Consider the following 18,650-nt stretch of genomic DNA (forward strand, 5'->3'; position numbering starts at 1 on the left):
TACCCTTAAATGTTTGCAAAAAAAAAGAATTGTACTGTATACCACTGAAAACTGGTCTCGAATAAAATCTTCATAAGTGACTGCTCATGCCGAACGTTCGCACACCGTCGTCGTAAGTGTGCCCGTCCTTTATATGTGCACTTGATATACGATCCGCCACAAACTTGTGCAGTACTATTGTAAAATTTCTGATAAACACGCACTCTGGTAAGAAGCCTGAAAATGTTTTTAAAAAGCACCAGTACTGCAGCATGCACCTCCGTGTGCCATCCCCCAGGCGTTATAGGTATGAACGCCAAATTTCGTGGATCGCAAGTATACCTGGTGAGACCCCTCAAATGGCCTGCGATATCTGGCGGATAGCTTTCTAACTTTTCTAAGGGTCTTCGTGTAGCTTCTTCTCACTACTATATTTTTTTGTGAAGTATCGAGCATGTACGCATCACAAGATTATAAAATCGCTGCGAGCATCTTAGAATCCACCTCAACAGCTGACGGTATTTTGACGTAGGCCTCAATTTTGATAAGAAGAAAGAAGATCACTGCCGTCATTTCCCATGCAATGTTCATATCCTCTGTTTATGGCTGTGCTCAAAAATATGTACTGCACATTGAGCAGTAATATCGCATGCTAAAGCATTGGTGCTCTCTGCCTTCAGAACGACATTGCCAGTCATTGGGCAAAGGTGAAGATCAACGACAACGTCAGAATCATGGTGTCATTTACCATGTCGGCCTCGGTGTGGATCACAAAAGGCAGCACCGGCAGCGCTACGAACCCCTTGAGCTATAGATGCAAATGGTGGAACCCTGTGGTATACGTGCAGGTAAGAACGTATAGAATTTTCTATGTAGAAATACATGTCTTTCGACATCGTCTATTTCTCTTTAATGATGATGTGGAGCCGCACCCATTAAGGCGAGACACGTACATCTTTTTCCGGCTTGCTTGGTTGCTTGGCGCACAATTACTGTGACACGTCATGCTAGTCCAGACGCTGTCCTGTCCCGTCACGCCGTTCAGCTGCTTTAATCGCTAAATTCGTTATTGCTACTGCCTGGTTCTTCGCTGTCTCTACAACGTGACATCGCTATAGCGCTTACGTGTTCAAAGCGAGTGCTCTATAGAGCCAGTGCGGATTGCAGAGGGATTAGTTACGTTGTGCACATAGTCGCATATTCGGGCGCCTCGCGGGGACTTCACGGTAGTTTAGTGTTATTTTAACTACTAATATTTCTGGAGCCCCGTCCCCTCAACTAGCTGAGCCGCACGTAATAGGGGTAGCGGAAGCAATATTTCAGGCGGAAGAACACTTGCAATTCACTTTGTCCTATACATAAGCACGAAGTGCTACGTTGTTTTTTTATAGGTTTTCTTCTCAACGGAAGCGATGCATTCGTAAAAGGCTAAACAAATCAACAGACCATTTCTCTTAAATAGGGCAGTCATCCCTTCCTCCGAATGGGGAAGGTGGAAAGCCAAGTGACTAACATGTGGAGGTAGTGTATCACGCGCAATAAGTCTGGTGCGCATTACGTAAACCGAAATCAGCTGTAGGAAGTTGCCCTAAATATTTTACCCGCGAATGAATGATTAGAAATTTCGCGCGAGTTCAAGTAAGCTTGCTAACATTATTTTCATGTGACCAAATTAAGTATAGGTTGGTAAACGCCGCCTCTTTGTCATCCAGTAAGTTCCCGTACGGTTGGCTTAATCATACTTGTGTCACATTTTATGCGTGTTTTGAGCTTACCACACGGTAAAATGCTTCATTTAAGTAGCGCTAGAATACATAACTACGTTTTCTCATCTAATTGAGCGTTGTGAGTTTTCTTTGATGGGACCGCGTATCGAACCACCTCTACCAAGTATGATTAACAACCTGGTGTCGAGGATCTCTGCTGATGTCTAGCCTACGTGACACCCTAAGATAATCGCTTTATGAGCTGCATCCTCGCGTAATATATGTCGAGCGGTGACTTACAAGAAAGGGCGTCACCTACAATACTCAGGCACTCTACATTTGTGACAAATGCATGTGAAACTCAACGCTCCTAATTAACGAATACATCCCGCCCAAGTTACCGGCGATTTTTGTACATAATAAAGAAAGATACACTCCACTATTGTTTGCATTAGAGAACCCGGTGAATGAAGCCACTCTTGACAATTATTGCTATAGCATCGTGGTGAAGAATAAAGCAAATTTCACTTGGCGACCACTGCGAGAGACGCTAATCTATGTATTCTTGCGTTAACACAGAGTTGCAAAGACACGTTCAGCAAGACAAAGTATATCCCGAGCGCTGAGACCATGATCAGCAGCAGCAAAGGCCTTGAAGTTTTGCTGGCGTTCGACACCGCGGAGAACCTCAGGAAAAAGGTATCGCAGCCGTCCTCACGTCGCCAGTGCATTGCGAATTTTAAGAAATGTCGTACTGCGTGGCAAGTTGCAATTGCGCTACTTGTTGAACGCGGTTATCAGGGAAACAAAATGCGTATTGCTCAATATTTATTTATTATTTCTCGAGAACACCTCAAGGAGAATACCTCCATGCAAGGTTTTACAGGAGGGCTGCTGGAAACACAAGGTAGGTGAGATAAAAACAAATTCATTTACAATTTAGCAGTAAATGAGAGAAGTGTGTCCGCAAGTTGTCGCACCTGTTAGTGACCCTGAATACATGAATTTTACTGCTTTCACCAATGTGCAAAGTCTTGTTCGGGATGCTTTTGAGAAGCGAATTGCGACTGACAGTAGTCCGAACCAGACCGCCATCTCTCCTCTGGCTCTCACTCTCGCTGTCTCACAATCACTGTCTTTTCACATTGGAAATCACGTGCCCAAAACAAGAATTTACAGCGAGTCTAAGCACAAATATAACCAAGAAGCAATCATGTTGAAGTATTTTAGCAGATCGTTTTGGAGAGCCAGATATTGATTTGTGTCAACGATCGGGGGATAAATGACGCAGTCATCATCTAGCAGACGTATCTGGAAAGAAAATATTAGTGGGCAGGTCGCTAAGGCAAATTGTAAAAAGAGGATCCAAGGCAATGCTTTGTGGTAAGCAAGATAAAACAGAACTTGAACATAACAAGTTACTTGCACGAACTAATTGCTTCTGATTAGTAAGGAAATTCCTAATAAAGTCTAAGACAAAATGAGGTAGATTAAGTCGTCAGTAGTGGTTTACTAGCGAATACTTATGTCGGACTTTGTCGTACGCCTTTAAAAAGTCAGTGAAGAGGGTGTCCATGGGCAAGTTTTTATTGAAGCTTAGTGTGAAGGCCGTGCAGAAAAATAGCGAGTTGACGTGTAAATAAAACTGCCTTTTCGGAAACGTTGTTTACTTGGATTGGAAAAAAAACGCTGTTCCCTTGCACTGTGGGAACCGCGTTGATGAGGCAAGGACAAACGGCGCACCGTAATAAGCAACGCACCGCGGTTCTCGGGGACCAGCACGTCCCGCAACTCGCCAGTAGAGGTCATCAGCCGCGATCTCGTACAAAGAGCAAAGTTACATTCAGGGGTGACATTCTCGAGCGATCACTTCCAGTTATACGCCATCTTCGAGATATTTCGCGTGCCTCTACACTAGAAATGTCGAAGTAGACAACCCAAAGCACACCTGGCACAGTGTGAGAAACGCCGTCGACTGAAACCGCGACGCAGCTCCAAACACCCGTTCCGCCACTGACGCGATGGCACGGGAACCAACGTTTACTTCGCGCACAAAGCCACCGGCAAGCACCCGCGCCATATGCAGCCTCGACTGGCCTAAAGGGTGGAGACGCAAGCTCACCAGAATCCTACCTTCATCACTCCCGTAGTGTGTGCTCGTTACCACAAGCTCACGTTCCTCCGTTCACGCGGGCAACTGTACGCTTATAGGACAACTCCGGCGACTTTCTTACCTTGTCAGTGTAATGCAAGTTTTGAGGTTACGCGCCTGAGAAGAGAATTGTTCTACAAATACCCAGATAATTTTAAATAAGCAAAAAAATTAACGCCCCTTCCAGTCCGTGAACATGGTCGAACAGCGAAGGTGTGTTTTCTACGCCGAATGTTACACTATGCAATTCAAGCTTAGCAAGAAGTCTATAACGCAAATGCTTTGCTTTACCTTTTTTTTTTCCACGTCATTTGCGAGTTTACTGGTAGGCAGCTTCTTCCTCGGGAATACGCAGTACTCGTCGTCTTCCAATAGTTGTAGCTGGGATGGACTGTGCGGAAACACTAATCCGCAGAGTTCCGTATTTTGGGCACAAGGCCCACCACTGGTGACGCGGCCACTGTAATCGCTGTGACGATTGGCTGGATTAGCTTGACGATTGACGTGGCCGCGGGCACTTTTTATTGGCGCAACAAATGCCGGCAGCCACTCGCTCCTAGTATCGCGTTTCAATCATTGGGCATTGTTCGCTGGGCGCAAACCGCCAGCATAACATTTATTTATTTCGGGGCAGGGTGGAATCAATCGTCGATAAATTCGATGCCGATCCAACTCGATCGCCCAAAATGCACAGTGTGACAACCGTACAGGATTTGCGTATAAGATAGCATGCTTACAGGGGGAAAGGGGTCATCCACCTCCTTTCCCCCTGTTGAGCTTTTTTTTTCCTCTCCTGCTAGGTCACGCAGCCGCTTTTTAGGGAAGTCCGAGAACGATGGCACAGGGTCTGCATAAATAGCTTCGCTGTAAAAAGCGCAGTAATTAAACGGAGACTTGACGAAGCAGCCAAGGGAACGTTACAAGAGGCATACCAGTGGGGAAGGCGCGCAAGGCATGCCGGTCTCACTCGCGGAAAGAACAAAAGTAGCGAAGAGCAGACGCTCAGCTGATTCGGGACGACACCTGACCTAGGTGTGACGATGTCAGCTGCACCAGGTTTTGGGATCTGTGGGACACTCACACCTCCGACGAATCCAACGAATCGAAAGCCACGAATCGCCGTTCGCACTCGATACGCCACCATGTATTGAGCAACTGCCCTTGCGAAACATATCGCGCTGTAACATTAAGTATGAGGGTAGCTCTAACCACTGATCATATACGTGTTCTTTGTTATATTACGTGCTTTATCCTTTTTCACTAAAGCTTCTCGCATACTACGCGCCGAACTGCGCCGGGGCACGATCAAGACACCAATCGGCTGCTCCCAAACGTGGACAACGACACCCTAGCGACCCTGCTGAAACATATCAATACCGTCTCGGAGTTCTGCTCCTTGCCTGCGCCATGGAAACACGCTAAGATAGCTCTCTTCTCCAAGCATGGCAAGCGTATGCATTTGTACAATTTATGCCCCATATCTATCACTTCATGCGTGGCCTACCAGAGCAGCTGTAGGCCAACCCTCGCCTATAGACGAGAAAACCATGGCCAGGCGGCAGCGCCCCAATGTGGAAACGCCCAGCAGAGCGGTCGCGTCGTGGCGTAGTCTCCGCTTCGTTTACGTTGTGCCGTCCGCGCTTTTCTTCGCTGCTCGTTCTCACGGCGCTCCGTTCTCGACGGCGGCAGATCGCCTGCTTGCGCAACAGCGATGCAAAGATTGCCGTGCGGTTTCAAGAAGGTTGCCGACGCCGACAGCTTTTTCTCGTGGCGGCAACCTCACGATAGGGGAGCGTCTGCTTCCGAACGTGTGCGGCGTTGAACAAATTGTGGACAGTGATGTGAGAGTGAAAGCCAAGTGCGTGTCACAGGTGTCCGACAAGATCGTAGACGACGTCGAGTTAGAGGTACGCACCATGTTCAGAAATTTAGCCACTTTTATTTTAATTACAACATAAGTCGCACTGGCAGCAGGAACTTCTGTTGTCATACTACTCGATCACTGCAGATCCATTGGGCTGCTTCTTGACGGTTCTGTCACTTCACAAAGGCATGTTCTGAAGTCTGTTTCACACGTGTCTTGCTGCTGCTCAAGAGCTGCGTCGATGCAGTACGAAAGCAAATGTCCCGGTGGTGCTGACTGCTGAGAAGTCTGTTGTGATTGCCATTGGCCTGTTTGGGGCCGCTTCCATCTGCATCGCATATAAATGAAACAGTATGTGTGCCTATTTGTTGTGGAGATTAAATTACTTCCAATAATATGTTTGCAAAGGTAACGTTCCTGTGATTGTGTGCATATATTATTCTACAAGAGTGGTACCACTACAAGTTATGATACTTGCACACTTAGATACTTAGAAAGCATGGGCAAACAACAAACATAACGCGCACGTCTCGATCGGCTGCTTTCCGATCTGCCGCTTCCCGACGCACGCGACGACCGCGGCTTGCATTAAATATGGTCTGCTACCACACAAAAGTAGCGCGCGGCCCCTTTCGTTACCAGCTAAACTAGTAATTTAAGTTGCAGCGTTAGGAAAAGGGAAATAATTCTCTTGAGCTCGTACATGCCGATCGCGAGGGAAGGCACAGTGCAATCAAATAAATTCGGGGGTTCTAAGTGCTAAAACCATGCCAAAACCACGAAATCATTATGAGGCCCGCTGTAATGGGGATGGATGGATGGATGAAAAACTTTATTAGGGTCCTTTAGGGCGCGCACTAGCGCTCAGCGGGCCGCTCCCACGTCGGGACAGAGAGGCCGAGTCTCTCCGCCGCGTCGCGGGCCCGTTGGACAGCCCATAACTGTTCTTCGAGGTTGGGGCTGTGTAGGACCGCATCCCAACGTGAAGAAGTGTTGTTTTTATCGCTGTGTAACGCGGGACATCGCCAGAGCATGTGAGGTAAACTCGCTAAATCATTGCAAAGTGCACATGCATTTGTTGTTTGAATTTCGGGGTACACCTTGTGAAGAAGTAGGGGGTTTGGGTAAACCCCCGTCTGTAGAAGCCTGAGTGTCAAAGCTTGAGGTCTATTGAGTTTGCAATGTGGGAGGGGGTAGATCCTCCGAGCCAAATAAAAGTGCTTAGTAATTTCGGTGTAGGATGAAGGAGAGTCCCGATTGTCAGTACCCCCAGCGTCAGGCTGCCCGGTAGCTACGCGGTTGATGATCCCTCGCGCAGCTCCGTGTGCCGACTCGTTGAGGTTGGGCGGGGCACCCTCGATCTGTCCCATGTGGGCTGGAAACCAGATCAATGTGTGTGGCTTGATCTCCTTGCTTCCTAGTATCCTTAGGGCCAGCTCGGATATGGTACCTTTGGCAAATGCCCTAACAGCTGATATGGAGTCACTGTAGATTGATGTCCTCTTGTCGTCCAATAAGGCCATCGCTATTGCAGCCTGCTCTGCGATCTCAGAGGACGTCGTCCGAATCGAGATTGCGTTTGTTATTTGCCTTTCATGATCTACGCTAACTACAGCGAAGGCCTGTCCGTCGGCGTAGCGCGCTGCGTCTACGAAACTGTTCTCCGAAGCCCGTTCACGAGCCTTTTCCAGGAGAGCCTTCGCGCGCGCCCGACGTCTTCCCACGTTGTGCTCTGGATGGACGTTTCGTGGGATCGGGGCGACAATGATGCGGTCCCGCTGCTCTCGAGGGATTATTCTGAGAGAATTATTCTGAGATTATTCTCGAGAAATTATTCCTGAGACGCTGTAATGGGGAGTCTCAGGAATAATTTTAACCTCTGGGGGTTTTTTAACGTGCACAAAAATCAAAGCACACGGTAACAAGGGTGTTCTTGCATTTTGCCCCTTTCGAAATGCCGCCGCCATGGCTGAGAATCGAGCACGCGTCGTAGAGCTTAGCGGCGCAACACGCATGCATTTACAGCTAACAAACGGCGGATACAACCACAATTCAACAACGCGACACGACTAAACAAACGGCCGTGCACTAAAAACAGGCGTATGACTATTCCACTTTCAAGATATTACACGCGAATGCGAAAGTCTGAGACTTACTTGACTCGGCCGTGCACTGCAGTTATCCATGCTTGTCGTCTGTCCTTTTCGTACCACTTCCCAGGAAATCTGTAGAACTTCACGGGCGGCGTAGGACCTTTCGTGTTTTCGAGGCTGCTGTGGCAATGGACAACGCATGAGTATTGCGTGCCACCTTTCCTGGCTGATGAGGTCGCACTCGGCATCGCAAGAACCACGCGCACGAGCGCTCCCGCCGTACAGAACACGGGCGCGCGCCAGCGCAGCGACGACCCTCGAAACTTCCATCCGTCCGCTAGGGGAGCATTCGGCGCTGGTGCCGCGCGGGCAAACTTTAGGTTGCCTCGTCTATAGCGCTGTGGTGTTCCGAGGATACGCGAAATATCTCCAGGCACGAGCGGCAGTTTTCCCTCAGAAAATGTTTGTACAAAGGGAGCTTATAAGATGTGCGCAGTGCGCGTCACTGTGCGGTGGTTGGAGAGGACAGGAAGCAGACGACAAATAGTGCGCGCGCCGAGGCGAATTCAGTACTGGATGGAAAACGACAACGTCGAAGAGCGTCCGGCACGTGAACACGCGGCACAAGAAAAGAAACTCAAAGAAAGCCAATCCAATCACAAGAAACAACGGAGCTTGAAGCAGCCAACCAGCAAACGATGAATCGGCCGGAGCGGCAGGAAAGTGAGGTGCGCTGGGAGAAGGGAGAGTTCCAGAAAGCGACGCCAGGAGAAGGTCGTCTACCGGACCGGGAGTTGAAGACAGGCCATCGGGTTCCAGACCCAAGCCATCAGGACTTCACCCGACCGGGGCCTCCTGGCACCCGTTCCTGTGCGTCGCCACTCTACCCGATCGTGTACTGCTGCCAAAGGCCGGCGAGCTTCTGCACCCGTGGACAGAACGAGAGTAGTCGGGCTACGGGCCCGAGTTCTACGCCTAGCTGCCTGGCCAGAACACCGCCGCCACCTGCTCGTGTCGCGAAGCCAGAGCTGCCGGGCTGTAGTCGCCCTTGCCTATTCGCGTATGACTTCACCCTCTGGACTGCTGGATGCAATCAACACGCTGATACGGTACGTCGAGCCAGGAGGACTTTCGTGTTCGCCGGCTAAATTGGAATCACTCATCCTGTGTCCCGTTAAACACCGTCGAACAACTCGGGAGAGCAAGCACCCCATCACGCTTTAGGCCAAAGGACATCCAAAACCCTGAGAGCCTAGCCTGCAAGGCCTGTATCTCCGTATACAACACAACCGTAAGAACACAAACACTATTCAACTCCTCAGCAACCAAGCTACTTAAGCTACTCATATAAGAAGGCTCGTCTTGCACATCGCCAACAAACACACTTGAATGAGAAAGGGCAACATCCTGCGTTCGGTACAAGTCTTTATTATCAGCCGCATCGTGTATGTCACACCCTTCCTATGCCTCTCCAACGCCAAGAAATACAGGATCAAAAGCAGTGTAAGGAAGGCATACAAGCAAGTCATGCACGTCCCTCAATTGACGGCGAATCAGAAGCTAACAGAATTAGGCCTACATAACACCATTCATGAGTGAATTGAGGCGCAGCACATTGCACACTACGAGCGGCTGTCATAAAGAAAGAGCGGGCACCATATCCACCGCACCATGGACATCCAATACCTCGTGCACACCGGAGCCAAAGTCCCCATGCCTCCGGACTTCCGAGACAGGCTCATTCCTCCCAACCCAGGCAGTAAGCACCCTGCCTTCATTGCAGAACGGCGCGCCGACCGGGCGAGACAACAAGCGTTACGAGGGAGCCGCGTATGTACCTTACGCAGGCGCAGCGGACTACCCGCAACTACCGGCCTTGGCCCCAGATGTGGTCACGTGGCCCAACCATACCACTACCACCAGTAGGTCCACAGGTCACACGCAACAAGAAGAGGGCAAAAAAGCTTCCATCGCTTTACCCTACATGACTATGGCCTCTAGCGTCATAGCGGTTCCAAGACGATTATCCGCAACTTTACTAGAGGCCTCATCTCACCGCAAGCAAGCCGCATATTCTCAAGCACATCACCAACCCGTCGCGGCTGGGTTCAGGTAGCGGGCCCGGATCCCATTCGGGCCTTACCGGTAACGAAGCCACTCCCGACGCTGCCGGAGAAATTGTCCACCGGTTGCGTCACGCGTCATCGGAGCAGCGACTCCCCCCTGCCCCCATCCCGCAGGCTCAAAGTAACGCAGTCGTCCCCTTGCGCGGTCACGCGAAGGCCTGAACTCTTACATATGGTGAAATCATCGTGCATTACCCAAAGCAAGAATGAAGCACCCACCTCCTTACAAGTCATGCAGTGTACACCAATCGACAACATGGCGATTATTACAGACATGCATGTTCCCCACACTCTCGCTGTACCATCTACGCTAAACTGAAAGCTTAAGCGTGATGCGCATGTAAATGAGACGTGGATGACGTTTGAAACAACACGTGACCGAAAATAAACGTGACATTCCTTCATGTAAAAGTGAAGGCAAGACTGATTAGATTAGATTATGGGGTTTTACGTGCCAAAACCACTTTCTGATTATGAGGCGCGCCGTAGTGGAGGACTCCGGAAATTTCGACCACCTGGCGTTCTTTAACGTGCACCTAAATCTAAGTACACGGGCGTTTTCGCATTTCGCCTCATCGAAATGCGGCCGCCGTGGCCGGGATTCGATCCCGCGACCTCATGCTCAGCAGCCTAACACCATAGCCACTGAGCAACCGCTTTTTTTCTTTATTGGCCACTGAGCAACCGCGGTGGGTGAAGGCAAGACTGCCTGCCGTTGTTGTATTGTGCTAGCGTGAGCGAGCCGCGTACGCGTGAGAAACGCAAATCACACGCTTAACATCCCACGGAGTGCTCGCGCGGGAACTCTCCATCACGCTTACAAAAATCCAAATAGGGGTCCGTGATATCTCACGTGATCTGCGCGGTGCGTGGGCGAGAGCGAGCAACGCTCTGCGTCTTCTCACTGCCCCGCGGGAAATGCGAAACTTTTCTTGGGGAGGCTGCAGGAGACTGCAGGTGTTTGGAGGCTGCGATCGGGGGGGGGAGGGGGGGGGGCAATCTTTGGCGTGGACTTTCCGGCGGACTCCCACCAGTGACGTTCGTTCATTGTAGAACAGAGCTTCCGGTCTAATTGTTGGATTTGGTATATATCGCCATCTTCACTTCTACAGACATTCACGGCATACAACGTGGGTGGTTTATGCATACATTGGGCACTGTCCCGAGTTTACGAGAGAGAATCCAGTGCGCTCTGACGGCTCAAGAGAAACATTTCCATATGGATAAGGGATATATTCCTGTCCCTCTCCTGCTATTCATGTACGTTGAAATATACAGTTAAAAACATTAGTTATGCTTCGCTTTATTGAAATAGCGGCTAACTGCCAAGTCGTCATGATTTCCGCTATGTGGTTGTATGATGTGGGTTTCGAAATTTTCCGTAATGGTACAATCATTGGAAAGCGAGAACATTTTATGCGAACAGTAGCGTTCATCGAAATAGAGAGCAGTCAGCCTCATGCTTTCTTAACACGTTTTGACACCGGCCGCTGGTAAATTCCTCTAAATCGTTCAGTTTATTGTGCTGAAGTACCAAATCCCCGATATTTCTGTTGTTCTTTATTTTATGTTCGCCAACTCACCGTCGTCTCCATGGCCGCTGCCATTTCTCGTCGGGCAAGGGTGGCGAGCTGGGAGATGTCAGTCTGCATTTTGCACGGTGCTTCTTCTCATGATTTAGAACTCTGTCGGTGGTGCATCAATGTGATATGCCATGTATGCCGCGTAGTTGCCGCGTATGCCGCTCATAGTATACCGGTGCCTATAAAGCGAAAATTCACAATTTTGTGAGCTGTTTGTCGACAAACAGTAACCAACATCTCCGTAACGCGGCATGCAAGGTCGTACTCACACGTGCCACTTTATTTGCAACCTCAATTGCTCTCTGAATTAGGGTATCTGTCTAATGTAGTTCCGCATATTTTACATTTCGGGCTTTAAATAGAGGAAGTGTGACTGCGTTCAATGAACATGAATAAACTCTGCCCACCGCAGCTCTTGATTTCCAGCTGCAAGCCCATCTATGCCCACAGTGAGAGTTCACGTGTGATAAGTGCATGTAGAATGTTATGCTTGTCGAAATTTGCATCTGCATTGGGGTAAGAATTAAGCGTAACAACGTTTTTCTAGCTTGTTTCTTTTCCTTAGGTATTAAAAGGTCTTACCGAAAGCGTTGCCATCTGTGTTCGAATTTTTAAACTTTATTTTTATGAAGAGCATGGTGGAATAAAATCAGTTTCAGCTATGGGTCTCACCTAAATGCGTTCTGCACATTGTTCTTTATTTCTGCAGGTCACATTTGAAAACGAATAAATGTTTAGATGTAGGATTGATAAAAATGAACAAAAATTGGAAAAGTTCCTTCTGATCTTATACAAAATAGTGAAATTTTATGTGCTTTCATAGGTCGCTTTGGAAGCGTGCTTGGGACCCAGGCTTCCAATGCATGCTCTCATTACGATTTGACCCTCTTTCCCCTATCGCCTACTTATAAAAACTTCCAAACCGCAACAGCTTAAGAGCAGTCAGTAGGAGAAATGTAAGAAGTGCAGTCAGTGTAAAAGCAGTGAAAACACAAGCGGTCGTTGTTACCCCATTTAGTCTAAAAGGAACATGTTCTCACCTCTAAAGTCCTATACTTTTGGTGCGTCGACATTTTTCTTTTTTTCAGATCGCGCTTGGTGACCTTCTAAGACCAAGCATTGTCTGGGGGGAAAGAAGGCTCCGCATCTGCGGCTATGAGGAGGAAAGCATTGAGATCAGTGATGACACCTCCCTAAAAAAAGGCACTAGTGATGTGCCTAAGCCTTCATGGCATTTAATATGTAACATATCGGCGGCATATGGCCAATATTTGTACAACCAATTTAAAGCCAAGAACAGGCAAAGAAATATCCTGGGCGCAAACAAGACTAAAGGATTTGTTCTCTGCGTTACGCATATAAATCGTACACTCATATAAAGACGTATGCTTTCTCAGCGATCTGTTTCATTGTATCACATTTTCTGGGGATGAATTTTATGAATAAAACACTTACCCCAGGAACAATATTCGTTAAATACTCTCTTCGCTGCCTAGAATATTCATCCTTGTTACAAAAAAGGCCAGTGAAAAAGAATTGGATCACGTAGTTTGGGTCAATAATCCGAGAAAGAGGGCAATAGCGTGGTGACGTTAATGTGGGAATTTCTGTCCTCACGTCCTTATCCTACACACGGCTTGCTTCTTTGAACGCGCGGCGCTACAGAAGCACTATTGAGAGGGCATTAGTCCTTTTGTGCGAGAAGATACCGAGGGGCTTGTTCACGTTTGACATTACTTGGCGTCGTTGAAGCGTGCCAGGGCTTAGAAAAGCCCCTTCTTAGTGGATTAGTTTCAGCGTCACCAGCGGGAGCGTCTTGCGCAATATCTTTGCACCATACTCAGCTTCCACTTCACCGGCATGCTGCCACTGTCATAGCGTCCTTGTTCGTCACAGTCTGAGCCGTCGAAGCAGAAGTTAAAGCCTGCGAAGAGCTGGGTGAGCAAAGTTCGCTGCCCAAGTGCCCAAGCCGACGAGGACCGGTGTTTCTTCGTTAGTTCCAACGCATGCAGAGAAGGGGCGAGGGGCATGCTCCTGACTCCAACGCCCTTGCCCCCTCTGGAACCCTCTCTGAGCGTGGAGATTGGTCAGGTCATAATAAGCGTGGGAACAGGGGTCGGTATCACGTTTGCTAAGCGTGAAGAGCGGTGTCTGATCACTCCTAGCAGGCGTGATCGGTAAGCGCGGAAAAATATCACGCTTAGATGAAGCGTGTGAAAAAGTGCAAACGCACGCTTAGATAAGCGTGGTTGTTTTTAGAGTGTACTCATATGTCTACACAACACAACGCAAAGCATGTGGGGCAGCTGGCATCGACCTCGACCACATTATCTGGGCCTGTCCCGCAGCGACACACTCCGTTAAACACAGCGCTAACACTACGTTTAAAATCACCGCGCCCGAGCAGTGGGAGGCTGTGCTGCTCAGCGCATGCCCGGACAACCAAATCTGGGTAGCCTTGCTGGCCTTCGACGCTACCAAGAATGAAGGTCTTGCGGCCGCCTGACGCAGGGGGCTCCAGAGGGGCTATTCTCACGGCCCCCCGGCCTCCCTTGACGTAAGCAAGGTCATTATTTAAAGTTTTTGATCTCGCGTACTCAGTCTAAAATGTGGAGCAGACATTCCGCATTTGTATGCTGAAAGAACGACGCCGACAGTTCAAAGCACCGACCGCTGCATTTGTTTACATCGTCAGGTATTGCGAGTGCTCGTCGTTTGCCTGAAATTTTGTGGTAGCCCCGCATCAGCAACATCAAATAATGTGAGAACGTAGCAAAACCCACAGCGTTTTTGCACGTTAGCGTCGTCGCTTGACTGTGAGTATGACCGACCACACTGACCACACCTGTAGCATCGGAGCGTTGTTATGCTGCCCCACTTATAATTATTCGTATTCTCTTAACGAATACAATTGTTTTCCGTAAAGAGGATATAGACTAGGACATTACGCGCACTTTCATTCACTGAGAAAACGCATAGTTTTCTAGCGTAAACATTCTAGCGATGTCAACATTGACATCGTTAGTTGGAAGCTGAAGGCGTGCCAACAGTGTGCACTGGAAGCTACAATATGACACTATGAAGCAGCATAACAATTCGTGCAAAAACAGCCATGTACGTAGTTGCATCTAATTTAGGGAAACATCGGCAATTGCGACTGGCCAGCTCCGAGAATGACAAGTGCCGATAGTTACAGTGTACCTTGTCATCGCTCCATTTCTTTGCGTATACTGTACGAAATGAAGAAAACATTATCTGGAATCTGCATGATGAAAACTGAAGTGCAAACACAGTTCTTATCCTAATGGCTCAATTAGTATGAGGTCAGTCGTTAAGCTCTGCCGGTCTAGACGCACAAACTCGGCGACTTAATAGGCCTAACCTTAGCTGAAAGCGCTCGACATCGTCTCAAACTGAGCCTGCGGATGGAGAGGGCTGAAGTTTGTACAGCCAACAACGCAATACCACTTGCCATCCATGGCTTACCCGTCCACTCAGACACAACTTTTGGCGACAGCAACTTCTCACTCGAAACGCGAGCTTACTATCACTACAAGCTCACTCCTCGACCCTGTCGTCGGCTATTAATTCTCAACATGCTCAGTGTTTTAAGCTTTTACGTCATAACACAATATGACCAGTAGCTGAGGAGTAAGCCAAGCAGGTGGCTTGAAGGAATTAACGAAATTCATTTGTAAAAAACCTGCGCAGCTCTCAAACCTGATTTTATGTGGAAGTGACGGTAGTGTGCAGAGGAACGAGCACAGCGAATTTCTTTGAAATTTGTTGATATCGAAAAATTGCCGGAGTTGCCCTTCAAAGCACCAAGCCCTGTTCCTTAGAGGTTTGCAGAAAATTGCGCCTCTTCCTCTTCGCAATCACTCTCTCTCTCTGATTGGGAGGAATGAGCAAGGAGAAAGAGGAAGGATGCAGTTGGTTGCCGGTGGGTTCGGCCATAATTTTTGCCTACTCTTAATAGAAAAATGAGTCACTGTAGTAGTGCGTGGTCGGCAAATAGCTCCCTCTGGTGGTATTCCAAGGCACCGAGTGTGCGTCACGTGACTGAACATTCCACCCTTGCGCGTTTCTAGCGATAGCTTCTACTAGCAGAGATTTGCGACGACTCGACGTGTGCGCTCGCGGAGTATAGTTCTCTAAGCAAAACTGATGGTCCACTTACCGCAGTAATAAACCACTATTCATGCTGATAGCATTATTCATTGTTTTGGCTGGCCACTCTGCAATACTCGTCCCATGCGACTGGCACTCTTGACTTTTCATTATTATTTTACCCTCGAGGCCTGAGCTATTACAGAGTGGAGTGGCAAAAGAAGGAAAAATAGACAAGCAACAAAATAATGCAGATAATGATTAAGGTCAAGTGAAGCCTCGAGTGATTATGTCGGCTATAACGAAACGAAACTTTGCTTTGTCTCCAATCGCAATTACCACGGAGGCAAGGCGATCCCATTGTTGAGATGCACTGAGAATGAGAGAAACACGACACGTTCTAGTGCGACAATGAAAAATTCCCCCCTTATATGATCAATACGAGATGGTGTAGGGGTGATGTAAGATTTTTCCACGGGTAGGCATTCTGGAAGCATGATTTGCGATTGAGAGCAAGGTAAAAGCAGTTACGACGGGCAGAAAGCGGAAAGTTTTTCATGGAAGTGACGCTTGCTGTACGACTATAAAGGCTAAAAATGAAACGCACGGAATTATTTTGAACTCGCTCAAGGGATTCCATGATAATTTCAGGATGCGGATGGCAGATGGATGAAGCGTATTTTATTGTACCCCTAATGAACACCTTTTGTAAAGTAAGTTATAGTAATGACGGAGGAGAAGAAACGTTTCGTCGAAATTAGCCTGTGTGTGTGTGTAGCGATTTTTTTGGATGAAAGGAAGAGAGAAGTGCAGTGCCGTAACTGTCTCTCAAGGGAGGACACCTCAACAGCACTGCACAGGGTAAGGGGAGTGGGGAGAAAAAGATCAGAGAGAGAATGAAAGAGAGCGGGAAAAAAAGGACAAGAAGGTTGAAGAAGAAGCAATGCGGAGCTTATAGCCGCGCTCTCAGCTGTGTTTCGACACAAAAGTCAAGGAGGGCAGCAAGCACTCTCTTGGCGATGGAGGCGTGGGCTGCGGGAAAGAGGAGTTCACCCTCCGTGTTGCAAGGCAGTCCCACTCGACGATATTTATTTATTTATTTATTTATTTATTTATACATACTGCAGCGCAATTTGCGCTATAGCAGGAGTGGGTTAAGAAAATGTACAGAAAATGCATGGGAATATACAGCGGTAAACACAAGTGAACACTATTAAAGAGCACAGATGAAAAGGAAAATACAAAAAAATACAAGTGAACACTTTTACAAAAGAGCACTGGTGAAAGAATACACAAGTTATACAAATGTTATACAAATGCTGCCAGGCATACCCATGCCTGATTATGCCCATACCCATACTCATAATTATGCATCTGGGATGGCGGTTGCAAAAATTTGGGATGAACATGAGCGAATGGATCAACGATATGACGCACAAAGCGCAGCGCGCTCAGCATCGAAGGATGGGCAACGCAGCAGGAGGTGTTCAAGTGTCTCTTCGCCGCATTCCGCACGTGCGGGGCTGCCTGTTCCGTGCAGTCTGTGCAATCTGGCGGCCGTGCTGTAGCAGCCAACGCGCAGCCGCAGGAGAAAGGAGCGGTCCCAGTGGGAGAGGCCGGCGAGGGGGAGGAGGCGAGGGGGCGTGCCTGCCGCCATGCGCGGGTCCGGGTGAAATCCACGTCCAAGCGAGTGACAGAGGTGGCGAGGGGGAAGCGAGCCAAGAGAGCATGGTTCGCAAGGGCGTCGGCTGCTTCGTTTCCGGGCAGGCTAATGTGCGCGGGGACCCACTGTAATACCAAGTCGCAGCGCTGATTTACGACGTGGCGCAGTTTCGATCCCACGCGCTGCACAAGCGGAAGACCGGCATACTCTTTCCGCAGCATGCACAGAGCGGCGCGCGAGTCTGTCAGGATCGCAGCAGACGAAACACCGCACTGGTGACGAAGGTCAGCCGCAAGGTCGATGGCCGCGAGTTCCGCGACTGTCGATGAGGCAGGGAAACGGAGACGGCACTGCCGGGACGCAGAAATGCCGTGCACGCGGCAGCAGCGGAACCATCACTGGAAACAGAGCCGTCAGTGTAGACTAGGAGGCGGTCGCGTAGGTGTTCGTGAATCAATGCAGCCGTCTCCTGCTGCATGGCACATAGTGCTGTTCGGCGCTTGCTGTTGACGCCGGGGACGCTGATGTTAACGTCAAGCAGCGGGGAAGCGTGCGGCGATGGCGGCAAGGGGAGGAGTCGCGGCAGAGACGCGATGCGGGTGCTGAAATCGGTGGCATGCGGACCCATGGCCGAGCCCTCGAGGGTGTGGAGGCGGCACACGAGACGCTGGCCCTGTGGCGACCGTTGCAGACGCTAGATGTGGTGAAGCGCCTGTTTCCTCGCACGAAGTGAGGACGGCCAGTTTCCCGCTTCGGCGAGAGTTGCCCCCACTTGCGGGAATCGGGGAAGCGCGTACATCTGGCGAACTGCAGTGCGGTGTTCGACGTCGGCGGCCCTCCAGTTGGCTGCAATGGCGTTGGTGATTGGCAGCGCGTAGAGCGCTCGCGAAGTTGCAATGGAGTTATAAACTCGGAGCGCAAGGTGCGGTGTGCAGCCACGGCCACGGGCGAGCAGGGAGCGTGCGGCGCTTGCAACTTTCCTTGAGTCCCAGCAGAGCTGGGTAACGAACAAACGCTTAGTATTGTTCATTGTGTTATCGGTGTATGAACACCAGGAAAGTGTTGAGGGTATGCGGAAACCTAGGCATCTGCAAGAGGTTACGACTTCTAAGGTGGCAGCATTAGCAATAGGTCGTAGGAGGAAGTTCGCTGCGAGTTGGGTGCTTGTTTTGCACTGAGGCAGATTCAGTTGTCTAAACAGCCAGAGATAGCGTTGGTATCACCTGGCAGAGTGTTAGTATACCGCAGTCGTAATGGAGTCAATAGAGGTAACGCAGTCATTGGCAGAAAGCCAACTAATTTCGCCAGGCAAATAGTTGACGTAAATTTTAAAAAATAAAGGGGCCTGAAACAAATGATTGGAGAAGACCAGGT

General features: G+C 49.1%; 1 protein-coding gene across 1 annotated transcript in view; it reads left to right on the top strand.

Annotated features, from left to right (window-relative positions):
* The window catches only part of LOC135898230 (uncharacterized), a 516,585-nt gene that overhangs the window by 431,452 nt on the left and 66,483 nt on the right, over positions 1-18,650 (top strand). Inside the window, exons 8-9 of the mRNA XM_070539355.1 lie at positions 660-827; positions 2,265-2,384. Of these exons, the coding sequence (XP_070395456.1) occupies positions 660-827; positions 2,265-2,384 (288 nt within the window). The remainder of the gene's footprint in view (positions 1-659; positions 828-2,264; positions 2,385-18,650) is intronic.

The sequence above is a fragment of the Dermacentor albipictus genome, chromosome 5, assembly GCF_038994185.2.
Source record: "Dermacentor albipictus isolate Rhodes 1998 colony chromosome 5, USDA_Dalb.pri_finalv2, whole genome shotgun sequence".
NCBI lineage: Eukaryota > Metazoa > Arthropoda > Arachnida > Ixodida > Ixodidae > Dermacentor > Dermacentor albipictus.